This window comes from Telopea speciosissima, chromosome 1 (genome assembly GCF_018873765.1).
Source record: "Telopea speciosissima isolate NSW1024214 ecotype Mountain lineage chromosome 1, Tspe_v1, whole genome shotgun sequence".
In the NCBI taxonomy this organism is placed as follows: domain Eukaryota; kingdom Viridiplantae; phylum Streptophyta; class Magnoliopsida; order Proteales; family Proteaceae; genus Telopea; species Telopea speciosissima.
This window is the reverse complement of record NC_057916.1, coordinates 84326351-84346848: the sequence shown is the minus strand read 5'-3', so window position 1 is coordinate 84346848 and position 20498 is coordinate 84326351. Positions and strand designations below refer to the sequence as shown.

Here is a 20498-nt window from a genome sequence, read left to right as displayed (position 1 = left end):
CTCAATGGAATTGTTTGTCAAAATATTATCCGACTCTATCAAAAAAAACAAAAAAATTGGAACAAAAAGTCAAAGGCCCATCTAGAGGTGTTTAAGGAGCTGTTAGATTGTCCTGCACAATTCAAAATAGGTTGTGTTAATGAAAACACCTCAATATCTGAATAGAAGAGATAAGATATACCACTATGAGTGAATAAAGAGGGCCAATCCTCATATTGAATGGGGATAGTCTCCAATCAACAATCAACAATCCATCTGTTGATATTGTCTAAAGATCCGCTTCGGATAATGAGAAATATCTAAAATAACAACCTGATTTCTATGCTTCCATCTAAAATAGGAAGTGATGGAGATCACATTGAAAATCCATTTACAAGTTAGATTAGAATAGTAGGATAAAGAAATAAAAAGATTAATATGAAAAGGTTCAAGCGAAAGAAAAGATAAAGAATGTATTCTCAACCCCAAAATCCCTAGAGTCTAGGTTCTTTTTGAGAAATCACGAGTAAAAATAATATGCCAAATTGTTTCTCGATTCGATTTGTAGAATGAACAGTAAGTGTCAAAGTTAGTCTATTTGCCCAAAATGGCCCAAGTCCTTTGTGAATGATTCGCCAGAGATGTAATTTGAAAGAGAGTAACTAAAGTATAGAGCAAAACAAAAACAGTTAAAAAAAAGCACGCAGGTCCAAGAAACCAAAGAAGCCAGAAAAAAAAAGCTTAAAGAAGAGAGCAGAAAGATAGACAAAACAAGAATACACTAGAAAAAAAAAAACACAACTATCAAGCACCACACAATAAAGCTTTATGATTAAGAGTAAAAATGGAGATAGATAAGGATCCAGATCCTCTACGGTCGAGCTGCCCAGACACGGTGCTGTGCGCAATGATCGCCTTATCTCTACTTGGGCAGGAGTAAGACGGACATTGAACGCAGCACCGTGTCTGGGTAGCACGGTCCTACCAGGCAGCTCGGCAGTAAAGCACAATAATTTACATTTCTTGTTGCTGATGAAGATACATTAATTGCAGGATTGTTCCGATACTTTGCCTGTTACCCTTGGGAGTGGTATAGGTTTATTGGCATCAGGCATGTACGGAGGTTGAGCCATGAAATTTTCTCATTGCTTGGATTGAATTTTGCAGATAGAAACAATACTTTCAGCTTTTGGGTTCAGCTGCACTGGTTCAATTTGCTAGAAAGAAACTTCTATTCGCGTTTGGAAGTTAAGTCTCTAATGTCTTCTCAACTACAATTTAAGCCATTAAAGAATTTAATGCAGGGGAAACTTTGTGGATAGAAGGACCAGGTCTTTTAATCTGTATCCCTTTTGATAAAGATGAAGCTATTCCAGAGTTGAATGCAGAGTCAATAATTGGAACTGCTCCAGAACTTACTCCACAGATTAATTCAGTCCTTATAACAAAAGTTAAAAGCAGAATCAGTTCCAGGACTGCGAATTGAATTGTCACCATATCCATCAGTAATTCCTACCTCTTAGTACCCTTTCTTATTCCTGTCCTTACTATTATTTTTGAAATTCTATAGGTGCAGAAACATTAATGTCATTACAAGCCACCATATTAAAAAACTTGCAGTTTCGTATACTATTTCCATCTGCGTTTAATATGATAGTTTATGCTTCTTAAACATAAGCCCATTATCTGCTACATAAACAAGATGTTCATGTTATGAAGTAAATTGATGTGGTCGTTACCTTTAAGAATGCAGTATCCAGGTTTCAAACCTCCAACATCCCCCCGACTCCTTCCCTGTCACAGTCATGAATCTCATAGTAATCTGAGATCCACAGATGAATTTTTGCAACTAGCAATGGTGGCAGAAAAAATGGAAAGCTACCCTGCAAGCTATACATTTACAGTCTTGTTCTGGGAGTTCTCTTGGAGCCATCTTAATGACAATTGCAAACTGAATGGCGATGTATGAGAGTTTCATGAGTTGATTAATTCTTGGTTTGTGAGAAATTTTCCTGCTTCTTTCAGCTGCAATTTTAATGTTTCCAAACTCAACTGTCTTGTTTCATTTTGATGTAAATGAAACTGCAAACCAGCAGGGGAGGGTAGCAACATGTGGACATCTTTGGGTACGACTGCCACCTAAGCTGCAACATGGACGAAGCAAGTTACTGAGCTATACCTGGCCAAAATACAAAAAGGGCAAAGTATCTCCAAGCTGGCGGTGGAGGCTATGCTAGCACCCTCTCTCTGGCTGCTTGGATAACCTTCTCCCAATACAAAATTATGACATCTGACCAAATGGTCATGGAGGAGAGCAGAGTAAATGCGTCTTATGGTGAGAAAGTAATGGAATCAAACTCCTGCAGATGAACCATCCACAGATCACAAGATCAGTTGTGGTTCCACAATCCATTGTCCAACATCAGGTTAAAGAAGCAATGCCCTTCCATAATTGAGCTGAATGTATGAGCAGTAATGTCACCTGTCCAAATGAAGTGGCATCCAATCATCTCCGTTTATAAAAAACCATGGGCTCCATCCACAAAAGGGGATCCCTGTACTTTATCTTGATTCAGTGGTTATTATAGGAAGCATACCTAGAGAACTTATGGAGGTGATCAATGCATCGGTTTTGAATAGATAGAAATGCAACCTTTAGAAAATTGACAACATTTTCTTTCTAACAGATCTGGTCACTAAGAATTGAGGCTACATTAACAAAATTCCTGTTACACTGTTTGAAAATGAAAAAACAACATAATTGAGTTCAGAGAAGATCAAAAAAATAATCCAGACCTTGCCCTATTTCCCAAATAGAGATGCCAACCCCCAATGTTTGAGCTTCTTCCAGGCGCTTTGAGATAGACATCAGTGAAGGGTAGAACACTGCATGCTTGACTCGTTTGTTATCGTAGTAGACAAACAGATGCTCTGCACTGTTTTCCTCCCACTGCAACACAGGCTTGTGCTTTTCCAACAAAGATAGGTATTCCTTGCCAATGATAGCTCCACCACCAAAGCCTGCAAAACATTCCAGTTGGATATTAAATAAGCCTCACTTAAAATGCTGCAAAGGAGGAAGGCTACAAAATTTTAAACACATGGGTAGACATGGGCCACCGGTATCCACATCCCTAGTTTCAGCACGTGGGTAACCGGACAATCTCTATAGAGCATTGAATGGGACAGTCTCTGTAGAATCATTAATAGCTTAATGTCTTATCTATGTTTCCCTTGGAAAGTAAAACGAAGCATCCCCCCTCCTCCCAAAAAAAAACACACACACACACACACACACATGCAGAGGGGAAAAAGGGGAAAGGTTTAGATTCGAAAAGAAAACTACAGGATGCTCTGAATCATCTATTTTTATATTTAGGAAAGAGACCCCAAAAAGAGGGGGGGGGGGAAGGAAAGAAAAGAATGCAACTTGATGTTGGGACCCCTTCCCCATCAGTCCCATCGTGTAATACATATCAAGTGAATTACCATAATAATACCATGTCAGCAAACCACTTGATTTAAGACAAGGAATCTGAAACTTAGAAAGCAAGCAAACAAATATTTCATCTCATCCAGAGAACACATAACACAATAACAATGCCAATATAGAAGATGATCGAATCAAACATCAAGTATGAACTGCTTGGGCTCGATGTAAACTATCCTACTGCATACCTTCTGAAAGCATGAAATCATTCCCGTAGAAATTGATGCCAAGGAGTATCTTATGAGCCATGCTTGGATCACTCCTGGTATTCTGAAGCAGCAGCTGTAGAGTGGATTGGATCCATTTGAGAGGAGCATTAGGTCCAGGGTTTTGAGGACCAGAGAAGTCATATGTCATAAGTGAGAAACCATCTACTGCACTGCTCAAGGTTTGCAGATCTTCTGGCCCAAAATCATGTGCCTGGAGGTCCCTTGAATGTGGTGGGCCTATAACATAAACCAATTGTAGATAATGCTTGGGTTTCCTCTCTGAGTTCACTGCATGCAAGGCATCCCCAAGTTGTTTGATGAACTGTAGTGCCTGGGCTAATGTACCAACAAAGAGTAAATTAAGTTGATGCAGTAATAAGACAGTAGTGAATGAAACTGAATCTCAATAAATCAATTGCACAATTAATGTGCCCACGTTCTCTATGCGACATAACAGAAAGGAACTTTCTTCCACTAAAAAGATGAGAAGGCTGGTTGTGCATATCCAAGAGAGAGAGAGAGAGAGAGAGAGAGAGAGTGGAGTGCTAATGCTTAGAAACACAATAGCTCAAACCTCCAAAGCTTCTAAATGATGTTACGCTGCCAGTAAATAAAAAATTCAAACTTCTATATAGCTTTCAATCATTTTCCATCCATTTCATACGTTTCTCAATCTCAAAACATACCCATATATACCAAAGTGAAAATGAATAGCAATCACTTTAACCATGAAGCTTTTAGGTGATGTCATGCAACAAATAAGTCACTTCTATACAGCATCACACAATCATTTTGCCTCTATTTCAATTGTTTCTCAATTTCAAAGCTTTAAGAATGTTTCTAGTTTTGTAAATAAAATAGTTGTTCATAAAATTTTGCTCTTAATGGTTCTTGAACCATCTATGCAAATACCACATGAGGTAAATACATCAAGTAGCCAACATAAAAGGCGTACACATTGCAAGAGGCTCTTGCCACTGCTAGGTCTGGGGAGGGTCATAGAGTACACAGCCTTACCTTCGCTTCGCGAAGAGGCTGTTTCCCGACTCGAACCTGTTGCAATGGAGCAATCTTACTGTTGCACCGAGGTTCGGCCCTCTATCAAGTAGCCAAATTAGCCACAGGGGCGTACCCAGTGCACGAGGTTCCTGCCCCTGCGGGTCTGGGGAAGGTCATAATGTATGCAGCCTTACCCCTGCTTTCGCAGAGAGGCTGTTTCCAGATTCGAACCCATGACCACTTGGTCACAATGGAGCCACCTTTACTGTTGCACCAAGGCCCGCCCTCTAGCCAACATAGCCAAATAAATTAATAGTAGTCCCAAATAGAACCCTTCTAGCTAAGAGAAAACAATAACAAAAGCAGTGCACACAAGCTTTTAGGATTGGGCAATATACATAGGTGATGTGGTCAGGCCTAGTCACTAAGGCAAGGAGGAACTCCAATTATTTGATTGTCAAAGGCAAACAGAGACAATTTAAGTGCATAAATATAATTCTATATTTCAATCGCCTATGGCATTAACTACTGGACCAATAAGTGAGAATGCATCAGGTAACTTGCTCCACACCCCTTTCTTTTGATCATCTTTTCATTTGTTACAATTGCTTCAAGTACCTTGCGGAGTTGATGACTTAAAAAAATAATAAAAAGAAATATATAGACTTGGAGAAGCCTATGACAGAGTGCCTAGAGATTTAATCCGGTATGCTATTGAGAAGAGAGGGGTGTCGAGTAAGCATATAGATGTAATTAGAGATATGTATGAAGGTGTGGTGACTAGTGTGAGATCTGTGGGGGACCAGGGCAAGGAATTCCCAATTATGATTGGGTTGCATCAAGGATCAGCCCTAAGCCCTTATTTGTTTGCGTTTATCATGGATGAATTAACTAAGAGCATCCAAGATGAGGTACCGTGGTGTATGCTCTTCGCCGATGATATCATTTTGGTGGATGAGACAAAAGCAGGGATTAACACTAAGTTAGAGTTGTGGAGATTGACCTTGGAATCAAGAGGCTTTAAGACTAGTAGATTAAAGACGGAGTATGTGATGTGTAACTTTAGTCACACTATGATGGATGATGACATGGTGAAAATTAGGGAGCGAGAGATACCGCCAAGTGATTGCTTCAGATATCTGGGGTCTATCATACACAAAGAAGGTGACATAGATGATGATGTTTCACAAAGAATTAAAGTAGGATGGATGAAATGGAGAAGGGCGTCTAGAGTCCTGTGTGACCGATACATTCCTTCAAAGCTTAAAGGAAAGTTCTACAGAACTGTTGTCCGATCGGCTATGATGTATGGGGCAGAATGTTGGCCAGTTAAGAAGTGCCATATAGCGAAGCTATGTGTTGCGGAGATGAGAATGTTAAGATGGATGTGCGGCAAAACTAGGAAGGATAAAGTGAGGAACAAACGTATTAGAGCGGATGTGGGAGTTGCCCCGATCAGCGACAAGCTCAGAGAATGTCGCTTGAGGTGGTTTGGGCATGTACAATGGAGGCCTGTCGATGCTCCAGTAAGGAGAAGTGATCTGATGCCAATTGAGGGAGCTAAAAGAGCTAGGTGCAGGCCTAAAATGACCATAGGTGAGGTTGTGAATGATATGCATAGTCTGGGCCTACCGAGTATAGGGCCTATTGGAGAGCAAGGATCCACGTTATCGACACCATGTAGCTGAGATTTTCCTGAATTACTGGGCTATCCTCTTTCCTCTTACTTACACCTTTCACTTTACATTACTTACCTTCCTTATCCCATTTCTTTTAAGTTTCTCTTACTTCCATTTCCCTTTATGAGGAACTCAGTTTTTCCTACTTTGTTTTGATAGGATCCATGTAGCTGACCCCATTTAGTTGGGTTAAGGCTGGGTTGTTGTTGTATAAAACAAAAAATCTTGCAGGTTTCATGACAACCATAGAAAGTTAATTGCCCATGGCAATTTCTCAATAAAGTTGAATGAACAGAAATTCCTTCCCCAAGAACCATTTGAAAATTCCTCAGCATTTCCCCCAAAAATTATTCCTTCATTCCTTTGACAATGTTGTACAGAGAACTAGGACATATTCCTCTTCAACATAACTGTTATTAGAAAAAAGTCATCCGGGTGTACTATATTCAGTGTTAACTCAAAAGGGAAATTAGGAAAGAAAATTAATTGTCTAGCCTCTTAAAAGAAGCAAAATACCAAAAGTTTTATGACTTCTCATTATTTCAAAATAGTGAAATGTTATGCCCCAATAAGATTCAGGATAGTGAGTAGAATCAAGGGAAATTTGTTATAACATACTTCGCAAGCCAGGATCATCCAAGACACCATAAGCTGCCCACCTCGACCAAGATTCTAGGACAATTCCATCATATCCCATCTCCCTGTATACAGTAAGAAGTCAGTGGACATAAATGATGTTTCTTCACGAATATAAACATCACATACAAAATTTTCAACATATTGAACCTTAGAAAATCGAAAACTACCTCGAATACTCATGCATGGCTATGATACTGCATTAATAACATACCTTCAATTCCAAATTCCATAATACAAATTAACAAAATTCCCAAACAAAAAGAAGCAGGCGTTATTTCGTAAATTCAGACCAATTTTTGACTCTTTTTTTGAGACAGATAAAACAGTACCTGGTATGAAACAGAAGTCTGGATAGGACCTATATGTAAAGAACTTCAACTGGGGAGAGCTAGATGTAATATTAGAAAATACATAAATATATGTTTACCAGAAGATGTAAGATAAATGTACTTACTGGTAATAAATAAATATAAAGATGCAGAACTTCAAACCCAGACCTTACGATTGATCCAGCTCACTTTGTACAAGTCAGAATGAATTTGAAATTTAAGAACTGGTTGCTAACTCACTGGTCTCTGAAATCCAACTAATGACACATCCAATCAGGAAGCAGGAAATATAATAAAAACCTCTGAAGTCATACCAGGCGGAACCAGTAGAACAAGCTATAGTTTCTGGTTCGGTATTTGCTGCTCCTGTGAAGTTTGGATCAGAAATTTAGATGGATGAATTGCCTGTGACTTAGGATTTACTTTCCAAAATTTCAGGTTGAATGGATCAGAACTTAGAAAGATCGAACCAAATTTTTGTGGACGCAGGTACCACCCAGAATTCGGGTTAAAAAAGTGTTCTTATAATTTAAAAGCACAGCACATGTATTATACATGTTGAAAACTAGGGGTATTAAGTCTTATATTTTGGGTTTTCTGTTATTTTACATTAATTCTGTCCTTAGTTTGTAAGGTTGTAATAAGCAAGGGGTTAGGGGTAATTTCATATATTCCTAACTACCTTACCTTCCCATTTTGTCTAAATTTAATTATATATTGAGAGACTGCCTGCGATAGGGAATTCTAATTTACCTATCGCAGGCTGCTCTCTTTCTCTCTTGCGGCATCTTCTTCTCCCTCTCTTTCTTCTTCTTCTTTCATCCTTCTTCCTTCATCCCTGATGTGATTAGTTTAATTCTGATTTGCAACATGGTATTAGAGCTATACTAATCGATCAAGGGTTCTTCAACCCCTTTCTTCTGGTTTTCTCCTTCGGTTTCCAGTTTGTTTTTTTTTTTGGGTGTGCAGTCACCGATTGCTGTTCTGGTTTGCTATGGATTAAAGCCTCCTTAATTAATGAATGGAGGGCTGGTTTTGATCTCTCTCGATGGAGTTTGGGAGACCTCTATGCTCCAGTTTGAGGGGGAGTGTTGAAAACTAGGGGTATTTTAGTCTTATATTTTGGGTTTTTTGTTATTTTACATTAATTCTGTCCATAGTTTGTAAGGTTGTAATAAGTAAGGGGTTAGCAGTAATTTCATAAATCCCTAACTAACTTACCTTCCTATTTTGTCTAAATTTAATTATACATTGAGAGACTGCCTGTGATAGGGAATTCTAATTTACCTATCGCAGTCTGCTCTCCTTCTCTCTTGCGGCAACTTTTTCTCCCTCTCTTTCTTCTTCTTCTTTCATCCTTCTTCCTTCATCCCTGATGTGATTAGTTTAATTCTGATTTGCAACAATACGAATCTAAAGCAGACGCTTAGAATTGATACATTTTTTGCCGTATCTTTTGGCATGATATGCAAAACGTTTTAACTAACTATACTCATGACATCCTCTTGCATCCTTCTCTGTGTAAATATTTTACCACAAATGATATAAAAGGATTATGACTACAAGGCAAAAAAAGGGGGGGGGGGGGAAGAATGAAGATTCGCCAATAAGAGGATAGACATGCATCCAGCACATCTACTCCTTTCCTTGAGAAATGGATGTTTTTGTTACTAGGATTAGCATTCTTTGTAAGGGGAAGGATGCTCTAGCAAGAACAGAAGTAAGGGTAGATGTCTTACCTGCACTCGCTTACTATGAGATCAATTGCTTTACCCTGTTGCTTTTTCTTCCTAAGAAACTCCTTGGGAAATGCTTCAAGAACAATTCTAGGTAACACCTATTAATCAGACAATACCAAAAGACTGGATGATCCACAACAAACACCAAAAGAAAAAACAAAAAAAAACACATGGTTATGAAAGCAAAATTAACTGATACGACAACTGGTTAAACAAAATTCTAAGCACCTGAGAACGAATCAAAGACAAGTTTTGAAATATATAGAAGGCAATATTTTTTAGCAAACCAATATAATCACCATTACAACACACCTTAAATGAAAAAACTTTTCTATCCCCCCCCCCCCCCCCCCAAACAAAAAAAAATCTCTGCTTCTTTCCCACAGGAAAACTGCCATCATCACTACAGAATCCTTAAGGGTGCAAGTGATGCAGCATAAGTCATCAACCAAAAAATTAGGTACTCCAGTGGTAATAATCCATATTCAAAACTGAAATACTGGTGTGAATAGCTCTCACAAACAGCACTAATGCAATGATGTAACAGGGAAGTGAACACTAACAACAAAATGAAGCAAAGTCGGAGGAGGCAACAAACTTCCTTCTTCCTCAGGAGACCCATCTAATCCAGGATCCGAGGGAGATGCAAAACAAAACAAAAATAATTATTCACTGATACATGCTTCAAATGTTTACCAGCTAGCCTTAACACAGAGGCATGGAATTCTCTGGATTCTAACTGGAAACTATATGTACTCTGGAAGAGTCTTAAGCCTCTAAGTTACAAGGACTTGCATATTTCTAGGTTGCTAATAACTTTTGACAACCATTCAGAACCCAAGTCACATAACTTTAATTTTAATCTTTTGCCATGGCTTTATCTTGGTTTGTAATACACTTTAGCACTTGTATGATAAAGATACACTTTAGCACTTCTATACTTCTACAGGCGTTAGCACGTTCTCTGGACTGATGTAATACACTTTAGCATTTCTTAAAGGGGGGGACCTTCAAACCTACATTTGTTTAGTCGTACTCTAGTAATGTATCAAAAACAGTTTATGTTTACTATTCATGATTTAAATCCCTTCTTCTCTTAGCATCTTTCAGTTAACAATGGAAAATATACCTTTTGCTGAAAAACGTCCATTTATTCTTAATTTAAATTGTAAAAAAAAAACACAGTCCAAGCCTTTGATATTATGCATTTTAAAGGAGAATGTGTCAGGTTATTAACCATACCAGAGCATGCCCATTCATTCTAAGATCAGAAATCCATCCTTTATCAGCATTGTGGCGTCCATCCAGAATTAATTTTCTCCCTTCACTGGAATTGGAGAAACAACAAACAGGACATTAAAATGAGAGCAGCCAGAGAACAAGTGAGTACAATACAACTTTGATCATACCTTTTCAGATCATACCAAACAGGTGAGATATGTGTGATCTTAGAGATGAATCTCTTTGCCAGTTCATAGCCTTTGGGATTCCTACAGGGAGCAATTGGACAAGGATATCATAATTGCATTCATTGTGTCAATATGTCGAAGGAAGCACCATTAATTTTCAAAGATAAATGAACAATGGAAGAGTAATACTGTGTGATAAGTATTATAGAATATAGAAAACTAAACACTGAGACATATGGCACACAAGCAGGGCCAAGGCAAACCACTAATCGGCATTGGCAGTAATCCAATATGATACACCACAAACATAAGAAGGACACTTCAATCATTGGCAGTAATCGATACACAAAATGCATAAGCATTATCATCCATATTCACCCAAATTTTATGAACCAAGTGGTCGTTTATCGGGTCCATGTAACATTGTGCACATGATCCAGGAGTATCTTCAGCTCCATCATCTTCCAAGAAGCTGATAGCAAGTTGTTTGGAAGGCTAATATATGCCAGAGAAGAGGACCATGGCATATGATGCTGCAGCTGTAGCAGCAGTGGTTTTCTGCTGGTTGTTCAATTCTTAGTTTTAAGATCTTCCTTATTTATTTAGTATTTTACTCCAGCTTCCATGGTGGTATATTTTTATTTATTTTAGAAATAGCGGCTCATAGTTGTCAAAGCATCGCCTAGGAAGACTTCTTGATCGCCTTGTTGGTGCCGCCTTGCATCCATGCCCCCTCCAACACCTTGGATCGCCTAGATGCCCTGACAACTATGATTGGGGTTTCTTAAGTTGTTGAGGACCAGCATTAACAGATAAAAAGAGGCTGAGAAAACACAAATATATGGGGTTTACAATTTTCTATTATGGTCTTCGTACTGCTACATTAGAAAGATTACCTATATTAAACCTTAACAGAGGGAACCATTAGGTTATTGGTGCATTTAGGTTAATTGATTTGACACTCATAGTGCTCTGAGCATTTGGCCCAGAGTTGGGACCTATAGAACAATTCTAGCCTTCAGGATAATTCTCATCAGTGAATCTCATATTGTTTGTTATTTTACAACAATGAGGAAGGTTTGAAAGGATTTCTACTTAAAACCACTTTTCATGTATTTGGCTGAATTCCTTATTAGTGGGCAAGCCTTGGTGCAATGGTTAAGTTGCGCAATTGCAACCATCAGGTTATGGGTTTGAAACATGAAAACAGCCTCTTCACAAAGTGGTGGTAAGGCTGCATACATTTGCCCCTTCCAGGCCCTGCAGTAGCTTGAGTATATAGTTTACCTCTACTATTGTTAAACTGCCCTTTTCTGGTGTTATTGTGTATGCCACTTTACAAAGGAACAAATATTGAATATGCCTATATAGTTATGCTATATGAGTTTTTTGAAACTTCACATTCATTAATTAGTTTTTATTAAGTCATAATTAGCATACTTATATCATATTGCATTGATATGAATTTTATACTGATACTAACACAATGTAATATATATTATATATACAAAAATATATATAATACACGCCTAGGGTACCCTTGCGCCTTGTCACCTTCACTCACAATTTCCACACAAACAGTGTTTAAATTGAGAATGTGTATAATTACATATACAAAAATCAATATACACAAAGTGTTTGAAAGGAGATAAATTCGCTCCAATCAGAACCATTAGATTTTGTATCGTTTGGAGTGTTCAATGAATAAGCTGAACAAAATACCATTCTAAGAATAAGAATTGATGTTATAGAGAAGCATACCAGGGAGTTATATAAGCCAGCACTGGATACGTATAGTGTCGATGGCTTGAATTTTCCAAAACGTTCGAATGTTCCTGAATTCCTTGGAAGCAAAAAAACAACAAATCTGAAATCCCGCATTCTTAAGAAGCAAAACAATGTACTGCAACTCTGATATAAGGAAAAAGAGGGAAGAGGGAGATGAAGGAGCAAGACGAAGAGAGAAATTGAACTTACGGCGAGGATTTCTTGGTAGTTCACATTAGGCCTGACAAGGCTTCTGTCGTAAACAGAGAGGAGCTTATCGGTTGCCTGCGGAGCCAGTTTAATACGATAAACAATTAGGGAAAAGATGGGAAGCAAGACGAGGGAGGAGAAGAAGATAACGATAAGCCGGCGATCAGAAGCAATGCTGCTGCTCCTTCGATCTTCTCGAGCTGCCGGTTCCGTCTGTTGTTCGCGATTGGGATCGGCTGGAATTCGTCGGTCTCGTCTCTTCCCCATCCGTACGTACATTCACTGATTCCGAAACAAAAATGACGCGTCACTCCTCTATACTTCAACCTTTATTTTTACTCAAAAGTCCCATATGCCCTTTTTTCTTTTTTGATTCCCCCAAAAAATACAAGTTCTACCTCTCCTTCTCCCCTAATATTTTAAAAACCCCAGATTACCCCTGGTGCTTTCTCCTCTACTCCCATATTCCTAGGGGTGTAAATGAATAGTCGAAATCCGTTTCTGAATCCCTGTCCGTATCTGTTTAGCATTATCCGAATCTGTCCGAAAGCTAAACGGATGCGGATCCGGATATGCTATTGCTATTCGAAAAGCTATATTTACATGTAAATGGATAAAATATCCGATCTGTATCCGTTTAGCACTATCCGAATCCGTTCGAAAGCTAATCGGATGCGGATGCAGATATAGCACTATCCGAGCTGAATCCGATCCGTTTACATCCCTACATATTCCCCTCCCGGCAGCCCAAAGCCACCCCGCCACCACCGCGTAAAACTCTACAAGAAGAATACGGGTCTTCGACTCAATTGCAAACGAGTAAGTGCACTCCGTGCTAGTGTACATCAATTAAAGAGCTGCCAAACATTAGAGATATAAAAAAGCTATTACGGTAGTTTTTAGGGATGAGAGGGGGATTAGGAGAGGGTGTGGGAAAGGGATTGTGATAGGTGTGGGGCGGGGGAGAGGGAGGATTTGGAGGGGATTGGGAGAGGGGAGGGGGGCCGGGTTTGCATGAAGCATGTTGGGGCTAGGAGGAAAGGCTACAAGGAGAGAAGGGGATGGGACGGGGTTGCAGGAGAGGGGAGAGATAGTGTGGTGGCAGGGCAGTGGTGGGTCGTTTGGGGGGGGGGGGGGGGATACCACAACAAAGGGGTGGTGGCTACGGATAGTCTGAAAATTTTGAATTATCAATGGAAAAGGAGAAGTGAAAGTTTGCATTGTTAAAAGAAAGAATAGAATATTATGGGATAAGGCTGAATTGTTATTGTTATTATTGCGTATAGACCCATCAGATCATTTAATTTGCAACCATTTGGGATAAACTACATCTTCTTCCCCTTACCTACCAAGGGGGGGTGGGTGTCTACATAGCAATACCCTCCCCCCCTCTCCCATAGCAAGAATTTGATGATGGTTTGTGATACTTAGTTTCTTTTATGTGTGAATTGAAAAATGACAAAAATATCAAAATGGATGAACATATATGCCACCGTAACATCCAACGTAGAGTTCCGACAAACAATCCAGTTGAACCCCTTACCCTCAAGCCTTTAGTTAATTTTGTTCATAAAGATTTTACTCTTTCACGATCCCTGTTAGTCCATTACTAATGGGGTACACCGGTACAGGACGTGTGGACAGATAAAGCTAAGCCCATATAGCCAAAAGATCTAGATCGGCAATCACTAGACATCTCTCCCACAAATAAAAAGCAAGTATAAAAGAAGAAAAAGTTATCTGTGGTTGGGGCGCAGGTTGCACCCAGACACATGGGGGTGGCGAAATGACCACCCAACCCCCCCTGAATGACAAATCCATGTGTATGGGCTAAGGGTGTCAAAACCTAGCTTGAACTGTTAAGATCGATTGAAAAAACCCGAGACCGAATCGAATCGATTCTTATTGGATTGGTTTTGGACGAAGGTATGACGGGACCGGTTGACAACTGGACCACACTGGACCAACCGATAACAAACCGAAAACCGAACCGAATGAAACCGATAAGAAAATAATGAGTATAAAGGTTATGAATCATTGAATTGATTTCAATATTAGTGAGCAAATTTATGGTTGTAAGATAAATTGTTACAAATCAATGAGTATGAGATTATGAAAATAGGGAAATTGATTTGTAACAATGCTTGTTCCATTGATCTCCTTTTAAGTGTGGGGCTAATGAAATATTTTATGTAGTTGAAAAGAGAAAGAGAAGAAAATAGGCACAAATCGAACCCAACTTGTTTAAAAAAACCCGGTACCGAATCGAATCCAAACCGATATCAACCCATAATCATAAATCAAAACCGACACGAAACCAAACCGCACCGAAACCAGACCGAACCAACCCATTGACACCCCTAGTCTGGGCATAGTCTGCCCTACGGCACAAAAAACGTCCGCCCTAACCTTAATAAACTTTTGGGAAGCAATTTTTTGTGCAGGAGTGTGGCCTACGCCAGCATTCCCATGTGTCTATCTCTCTCCTTCTTAAAACAAGGGGGCAGATGTGTCTTTTCACATGGGGAGGAAAGAGATAAGTGTGTTGACGTAGGCCACACTCCCGGACAGAGATCTTTTTCCCTAAACTTCTTTTTTGGAACCAGCAATTTCTTCTGTATACGCACTTTAATGAATAATAAAGCACCATTTAGCTCACTAAGAATGGTCCTAGCACAAATAATGGATAGCATACAACAAGGACCACGTAGATGACCATTGAGATCTGTACACTCACCTCTTTTATTTTTTTAACGAACGGACCAATTACTTACGACTTTTATGAATCAAGAATTTGCAAAGAACACACAGGATATGAAAATTTGAAATATGTAACAAAGACTGCCCGAGGCACAAAGGCAAAGATGGAAACAGATAAACGTTTGTACTAATTGTAAAGAAATGATTGTTTGGCTCACTCAAGGGAGCAAGCAAGGGTCGCCACGGGAAACTATCAACTCTTTTAAATGTGTAAATATACGATGGAAAGATCATTGACCGAGTCATCATGCATGACTTAGCTAAGAGAACCAGGGTAAGAATGCACCCATTTTGCTATTTGAAGCACACGATTGGTATGGGTGAGGGTATTTTTGACCCTATATAATAATAAGAGGTGGGAGTTAACGACGATAAAAAAATAAAAAAAAAAAATCCAATCCAAGCATATGGTGACAATACCAATGGGAAAGAGTATTTAGCAAATGAAATGTACAAATGGCGTGTAAATAGAAGAATTTAAGAAACTAAAATCTCACGAGAGAAGCTGATATCTTCATAAAGTGGTGCAATACTAGTTTTTGCCATTTGCATTCTATAGAAAATCTATATAAGAAGATATGGCTCTGTTCAGAAATTATGACCAAAAGGACCAAACATAAGTCAAGACAGCCTAGAGCCAGAGAAGATAACCCCCTCACTAATCAAGCCCTTAGCTGTCAACTAATTACTATCATAGTGAGCAACAAACATCACCAACATTTTGTGTTCCTTCGAATCTCCATACAAAACCATAGCCAAAGTGGAATCATTAATTGGCAAATCTAAGAGCCGGAGATCGAGGTACTTTCATTTACAGAAACTGAAAGGCCAGAAAATCCCCAGAATCAACAAACCAATTGTACAACCCCCAAATCATCTTGAGCCGTATCTAATGAGAGCGCAAACTGAAAAAAAAAATTGTAAACAAACCACAAGTTATTATAGCCTGCATACAGCCCTAGTGCAAAAACTTCTTAGTAACCTCTCATGTTTCTTCTTTCCCCAGTTTCACAGACACATGCATTGGAGGCCATAGGGTTCAGTCAATGACTTCGCAGGGGTTCTCAGCTTCGACCCAGTCGCAGATTTTTCTCTGCTTCTCATAAGAACCATTGTTCTGCAAAAATTGGGAGACAAGGTCACTACTGCTGTAATGGAATATCTAAGGTATCTACTGCTGTAATGGAATATCTAAGGTATCTGCAAACTCTTGCACTCTTTTAGCAATCACATATTAGAGAAGAAAAAATATTTCACACCATCTGCCCAAGTCATCACCAATCAACAAAAATAGTGATCCCTCCAAGATATTGCACTTTACCTGATTGGCTACATAAGCCCTTTTAAGAGTACTGTCCGAGTGCCCCAGTCCAAGCTGTTGCTTCCATTTTCCATCGGTATCTGTTATCTGAAGACGGGATCAAAAACATTTCAGGTCACAAGGCATAGAATAAAAGACAGAAACAAAGTAAATAGAATAAAGACGAAAAAGGTATATTAGAAATAACACTTTCAAATGGACCTACCTGAAAATCGCTGGATACAATGTCATAATCTTCAAGATCGTTATTAAACTTGACAGTACCCGATTGAATAAATGTGAACTTCACCTGAACCGAGAGAGAGAGAGAGAGAGAGAACAAATACCTATTAGATATACTGTGAAAATCATTTTTCAAATATTAAGGGATAAGGCTGAGATGTTGTTGTGTATGGACCCATCAGATCAGTTGATGTGCAACCATTTATGATAAACAACATTTTCATCCCCTTACCTACCAAAAAGGAGAAGGGGGGGGGGGGGGGGGACTCTACATAGACCCCCCCCCCCCCATAGCAAGAATTATATGATGGTTTGTGATACTTAGTTTCTTGTACGTGTGAACTGAGAAGTGACAAACATATCAAAATAGATTACATAAAGATTCTGTTCATAAAGATTTTACTCTTTCATGGCCCCTGTTAGTCCACCCCTAATGGGGTACAGGAAGTGTGGACAGATAACACTAAGCCGATACAACCAAAAGAGCTGGATCGGCATCCACTAGGCATCCCTCCCACAAATAAAAAGCAAGTATAAAAGAAGATGACCTTAACAAACTTCTTTTTTGGAACCAGCAATTTCTTCTGTATATGCACTTTAATTTCAGCTAAAGTAGGATAGCCTCATATCTGATTGTAGACAATCTAATCCAAAAGAAATATGCTGACTGAGGAATTCTCTAAACCAATAAATAAAAAAGCACCATTTATCCCTCTAAGAATGGACCTAGCAATACAGAAAAAGGATAGCATGTATACCCCCTCTAAAGACTAAAGAGAAAAAGGCAACAAATAAAATGTCAGACGACGAAACAAGGACCACGCAGATGACCATTGAGATCTGCACACTCACCTCTTTTTTTCTGCTCGGACCAATTTTCGGAGCTGGGAAACGTTTAAATTCTGACAGAGGTCTTTTCAATTCTTGATAATACAAGATATCTGAAGTCTGTCAAAAAATAATTCCATTTGAAAATTGAGCGATTCAAATATATTGCCAAAAATGGGAGGACATAAAATCCCAAAAAAAGAATCAGGTTCCAGGCTGATGACCAACCTGATCGCCGAAGACCAGCATGTCTGATAAATGTTCCACCTCTCTGTACCTAAATGATCGGAAATATGGCTTTTGATATAAACAATCATGGGGTCTGAGACAAATTTTGGATGGATCACCTATACCAAGTTTGTCAGCAATTTTATTGACAATATCATCATGTGTGTCAAGCTTTGACCTAGAGATTTCACAAGGAGAAAAGGGAATGAATGAGGGAGAATTTTTTACTGAAACAAGCTCTCTAACAGTTACAAATAACAATGAAAGTAAAAGAAACATTCACTGATACTTACAGCTCCAGACAAAAAACATCGTCCTTTGGTTTTTTAATACATCGGAAACGAACCACCTTTATATCATTAAATTATGTAAAGTCAAGACTTCAAATATTCAGGATGAAGTAATAATTAGACAGAAAAAACAAAGTCTTTGAAGAGTGAACTTTTGACTATTCTACCACTTGAAAGCAACAAGCCTCATGAATTGTAGAAAGTTGATTTATGACATAATATACGACTTAATTAGCTATTATTGTTTAACCTAACCTCACTGCAGAATGCCATTTATGATATAATTTACAATCATATTACCATTAGCAACAACAATATTAACACTAGTTGCCAATAATTGCCAATGCTACTATTAACACAACTAATATTACCATTAGTACATAATTTGCTGCCAAATGTTGTTTTTAACAACTATGATAAGTGAATGCTTGTAAATAGTCAATATCGACTCACACTTAATCAAATTGCAGAAAAGGCATACCTGGCGATTATGTACATATTCCAAAAATGATGGAACATCAGGATATTGGTATTGTCCAGAACTGTCAAAAGGAGAAGACTTCTGAAAATAAATAATGTCCCCATCTTCAATCTGTAAATAAAGGTAACAAATTATATTAATCAGCATAAAAAATGCAAGCAACTAAACAACAATACAATCACCCCTACATAGTAAATACCTGTCTAGATCGAAAAGTGAGTTCCTTGTCAATGTGTTCACACTTGACACTAGGCTCAAACTTAATTTCCTGGTCAGCACAAAAGCATGGGCATGAAGCTTATATAAATAACGAATTCCTGATGTATGGTATAACCAAAGTGGAGTTATCAAAAAAAATAAAGGCACAATTTCTCAACAGATATTAGACGGAATTATTTTCCTTCCTGGTGGGATAGGGAAGAAAGAAAATTGCAATAAAGAACAAGAGATGAACCTCATAAAGATCAATTTCGTCATTAGGGTCGAAGCCAGCCATTTGATTTAGTTTTGTTAGGATATCCACAGGCTTATCAATACCCTTAACAAAAAGCCTTCCAACATACCTGACAAAATTAAAATCAATCACGTTATTTGATCTACTCAAAAAAATGTCTTCAGAAGAAACAGTAGAGGGAAGAAACACTAAGCACCGGAACTCTTTTTTCTCTGGGTCATATAGCTTGAAGAAAAGCAGAATATCGTCTTTTGTCTTGTCCGGTGGAAGAATAGGACGCAGACCCTATATAACATTACAGAAAAGCATTGAGAGTGTAAAAATACACAATTCAAAAGCAAGCTTGACAATGTATTAAATTAAATTAAAGACAAGTTACCGGCCCAAGCTCCACTTCCAAGAATAATTTAAGTTCTGCATTATGCGCTTTATTTGAAACCTTCATCAACTGTCCAATCTACAAGGAAGGTTGCAAAAATTATACGACATGTGTGTTCCATGTTCTAGGCAGCAATAACATTAGAAAACCAACCACCCAGTTGATATAAACGCCTAAACAAGAACCAGGACTGAAAATTTAATTTAATGTCCAAAATTTAGCACCCTTAAGTTCCACTACAGCTGGACTGAATTCCCAAGAGACAAGTCTGCTTTGACATACCTTCCTCCTGCTTTGAATACTCTGGCATTTACCTCCACGTACCACACGATAATATTCTTGGTAATGTTTTGCAGGGATGAGTACATCCCCCCCTCCCTAGACACTGCAGTAGTGAGAGCCTCGTGCACTGGGTACGCCCTTCAATGTTTTTCGAGGATATCACTGATTCCTTTTTAAAAAACTTTTGCTTGGGGGGGGGGGGGGAACTTGAAGGATATAGGATATATTATATTTAACACTCTCCTTATACCCACCAAAAAACTGGGTAAAGGTGGGGCATCATTGATTCTTGCTCTTGTATTTAATTATTAAGTCTCCCATGATGCGATCCCAAGGATAAAATACCCTGTTGGGTTTGCTATGGGCCCACCAAATACCAAATACTCGAGTAATAAGGAAAGAGTGGCAAATCTGTAATTTATCAAGTTCAAAAAGGGGAGTGACAAACTTGTAATAAACAAGAATTTGAAAGGCTATTGGGTGATATACGGGGGATAAGAGAGATAGTGAGAGGCATTTAGGGAAAATGAAGGAATAAAATAAAAAAACAATAAAAAGAATTGTGGTGTAAAGGGTTATCTTCAACCTCACGATCTCTCAGCCATATACGAAACCAGAAACCAGCAGTAAAAGGGGTCATTCAATCATAAGTTAGAACTCTTCAATGGGATCTCCAATCGAACCAGGATTTTGGGGAGTCTGCCAAGTCTTAACTTTCCTCCAATCAGCAACCTAAGGGCTGATAAGAAATATTGGAGATGAAAATTAGCAGAGGTTCAGGAACCAGTCTCGGTTGCAGGTATG

General features: G+C 38.6%; 1 protein-coding gene and 1 pseudogene across 1 annotated transcript; both read right to left on the bottom strand.

The window, feature by feature from the left end:
* Positions 1 to 2640: 2640 nt before the first annotated feature.
* LOC122649029 (chitinase domain-containing protein 1) lies at positions 2641 to 12751 on the bottom strand. The gene is made up of 8 exons (XM_043842375.1): positions 12450 to 12751; positions 12234 to 12307; positions 10473 to 10553; positions 10306 to 10390; positions 9064 to 9161; positions 6975 to 7057; positions 3658 to 4014; positions 2641 to 3000 (listed from the first exon to the last, which is right to left on the bottom strand). The coding sequence occupies exons 1-8, from the start codon at positions 12726 to 12728 to the stop codon at positions 2747 to 2749; spliced, it is 1311 nt and encodes a 436-aa protein (XP_043698310.1). The 5' UTR covers positions 12729 to 12751; the 3' UTR covers positions 2641 to 2746.
* A 5692-nt stretch (positions 12752 to 18443) lies between these two features.
* Positions 18444 to 20498, bottom strand: part of LOC122651210 — a 57653-nt pseudogene continuing 55598 nt past the window's right edge.

Bases quoted from the DNA above. Each gene is read 5' to 3' on its own strand.
- LOC122649029 (XM_043842375.1), bottom strand. From the start codon at position 12,728: ATGTACGTACGGATGGGGAAGAGACGAGACCGACGAATTCCAGCCGAT. The intron at 12,308-12,449 runs GTAAGTTCAATT...CAAGGAATTCAG, and splicing joins ACTACCAAGAAATCCTCGCC to GAACATTCGAACGTTTTGGA. The intron at 3,001-3,657 runs GTATGCAGTAGG...AATGTTTTGCAG, and splicing joins TGATTTCATGCTTTCAGAAG to GCTTTGGTGGTGGAGCTATC.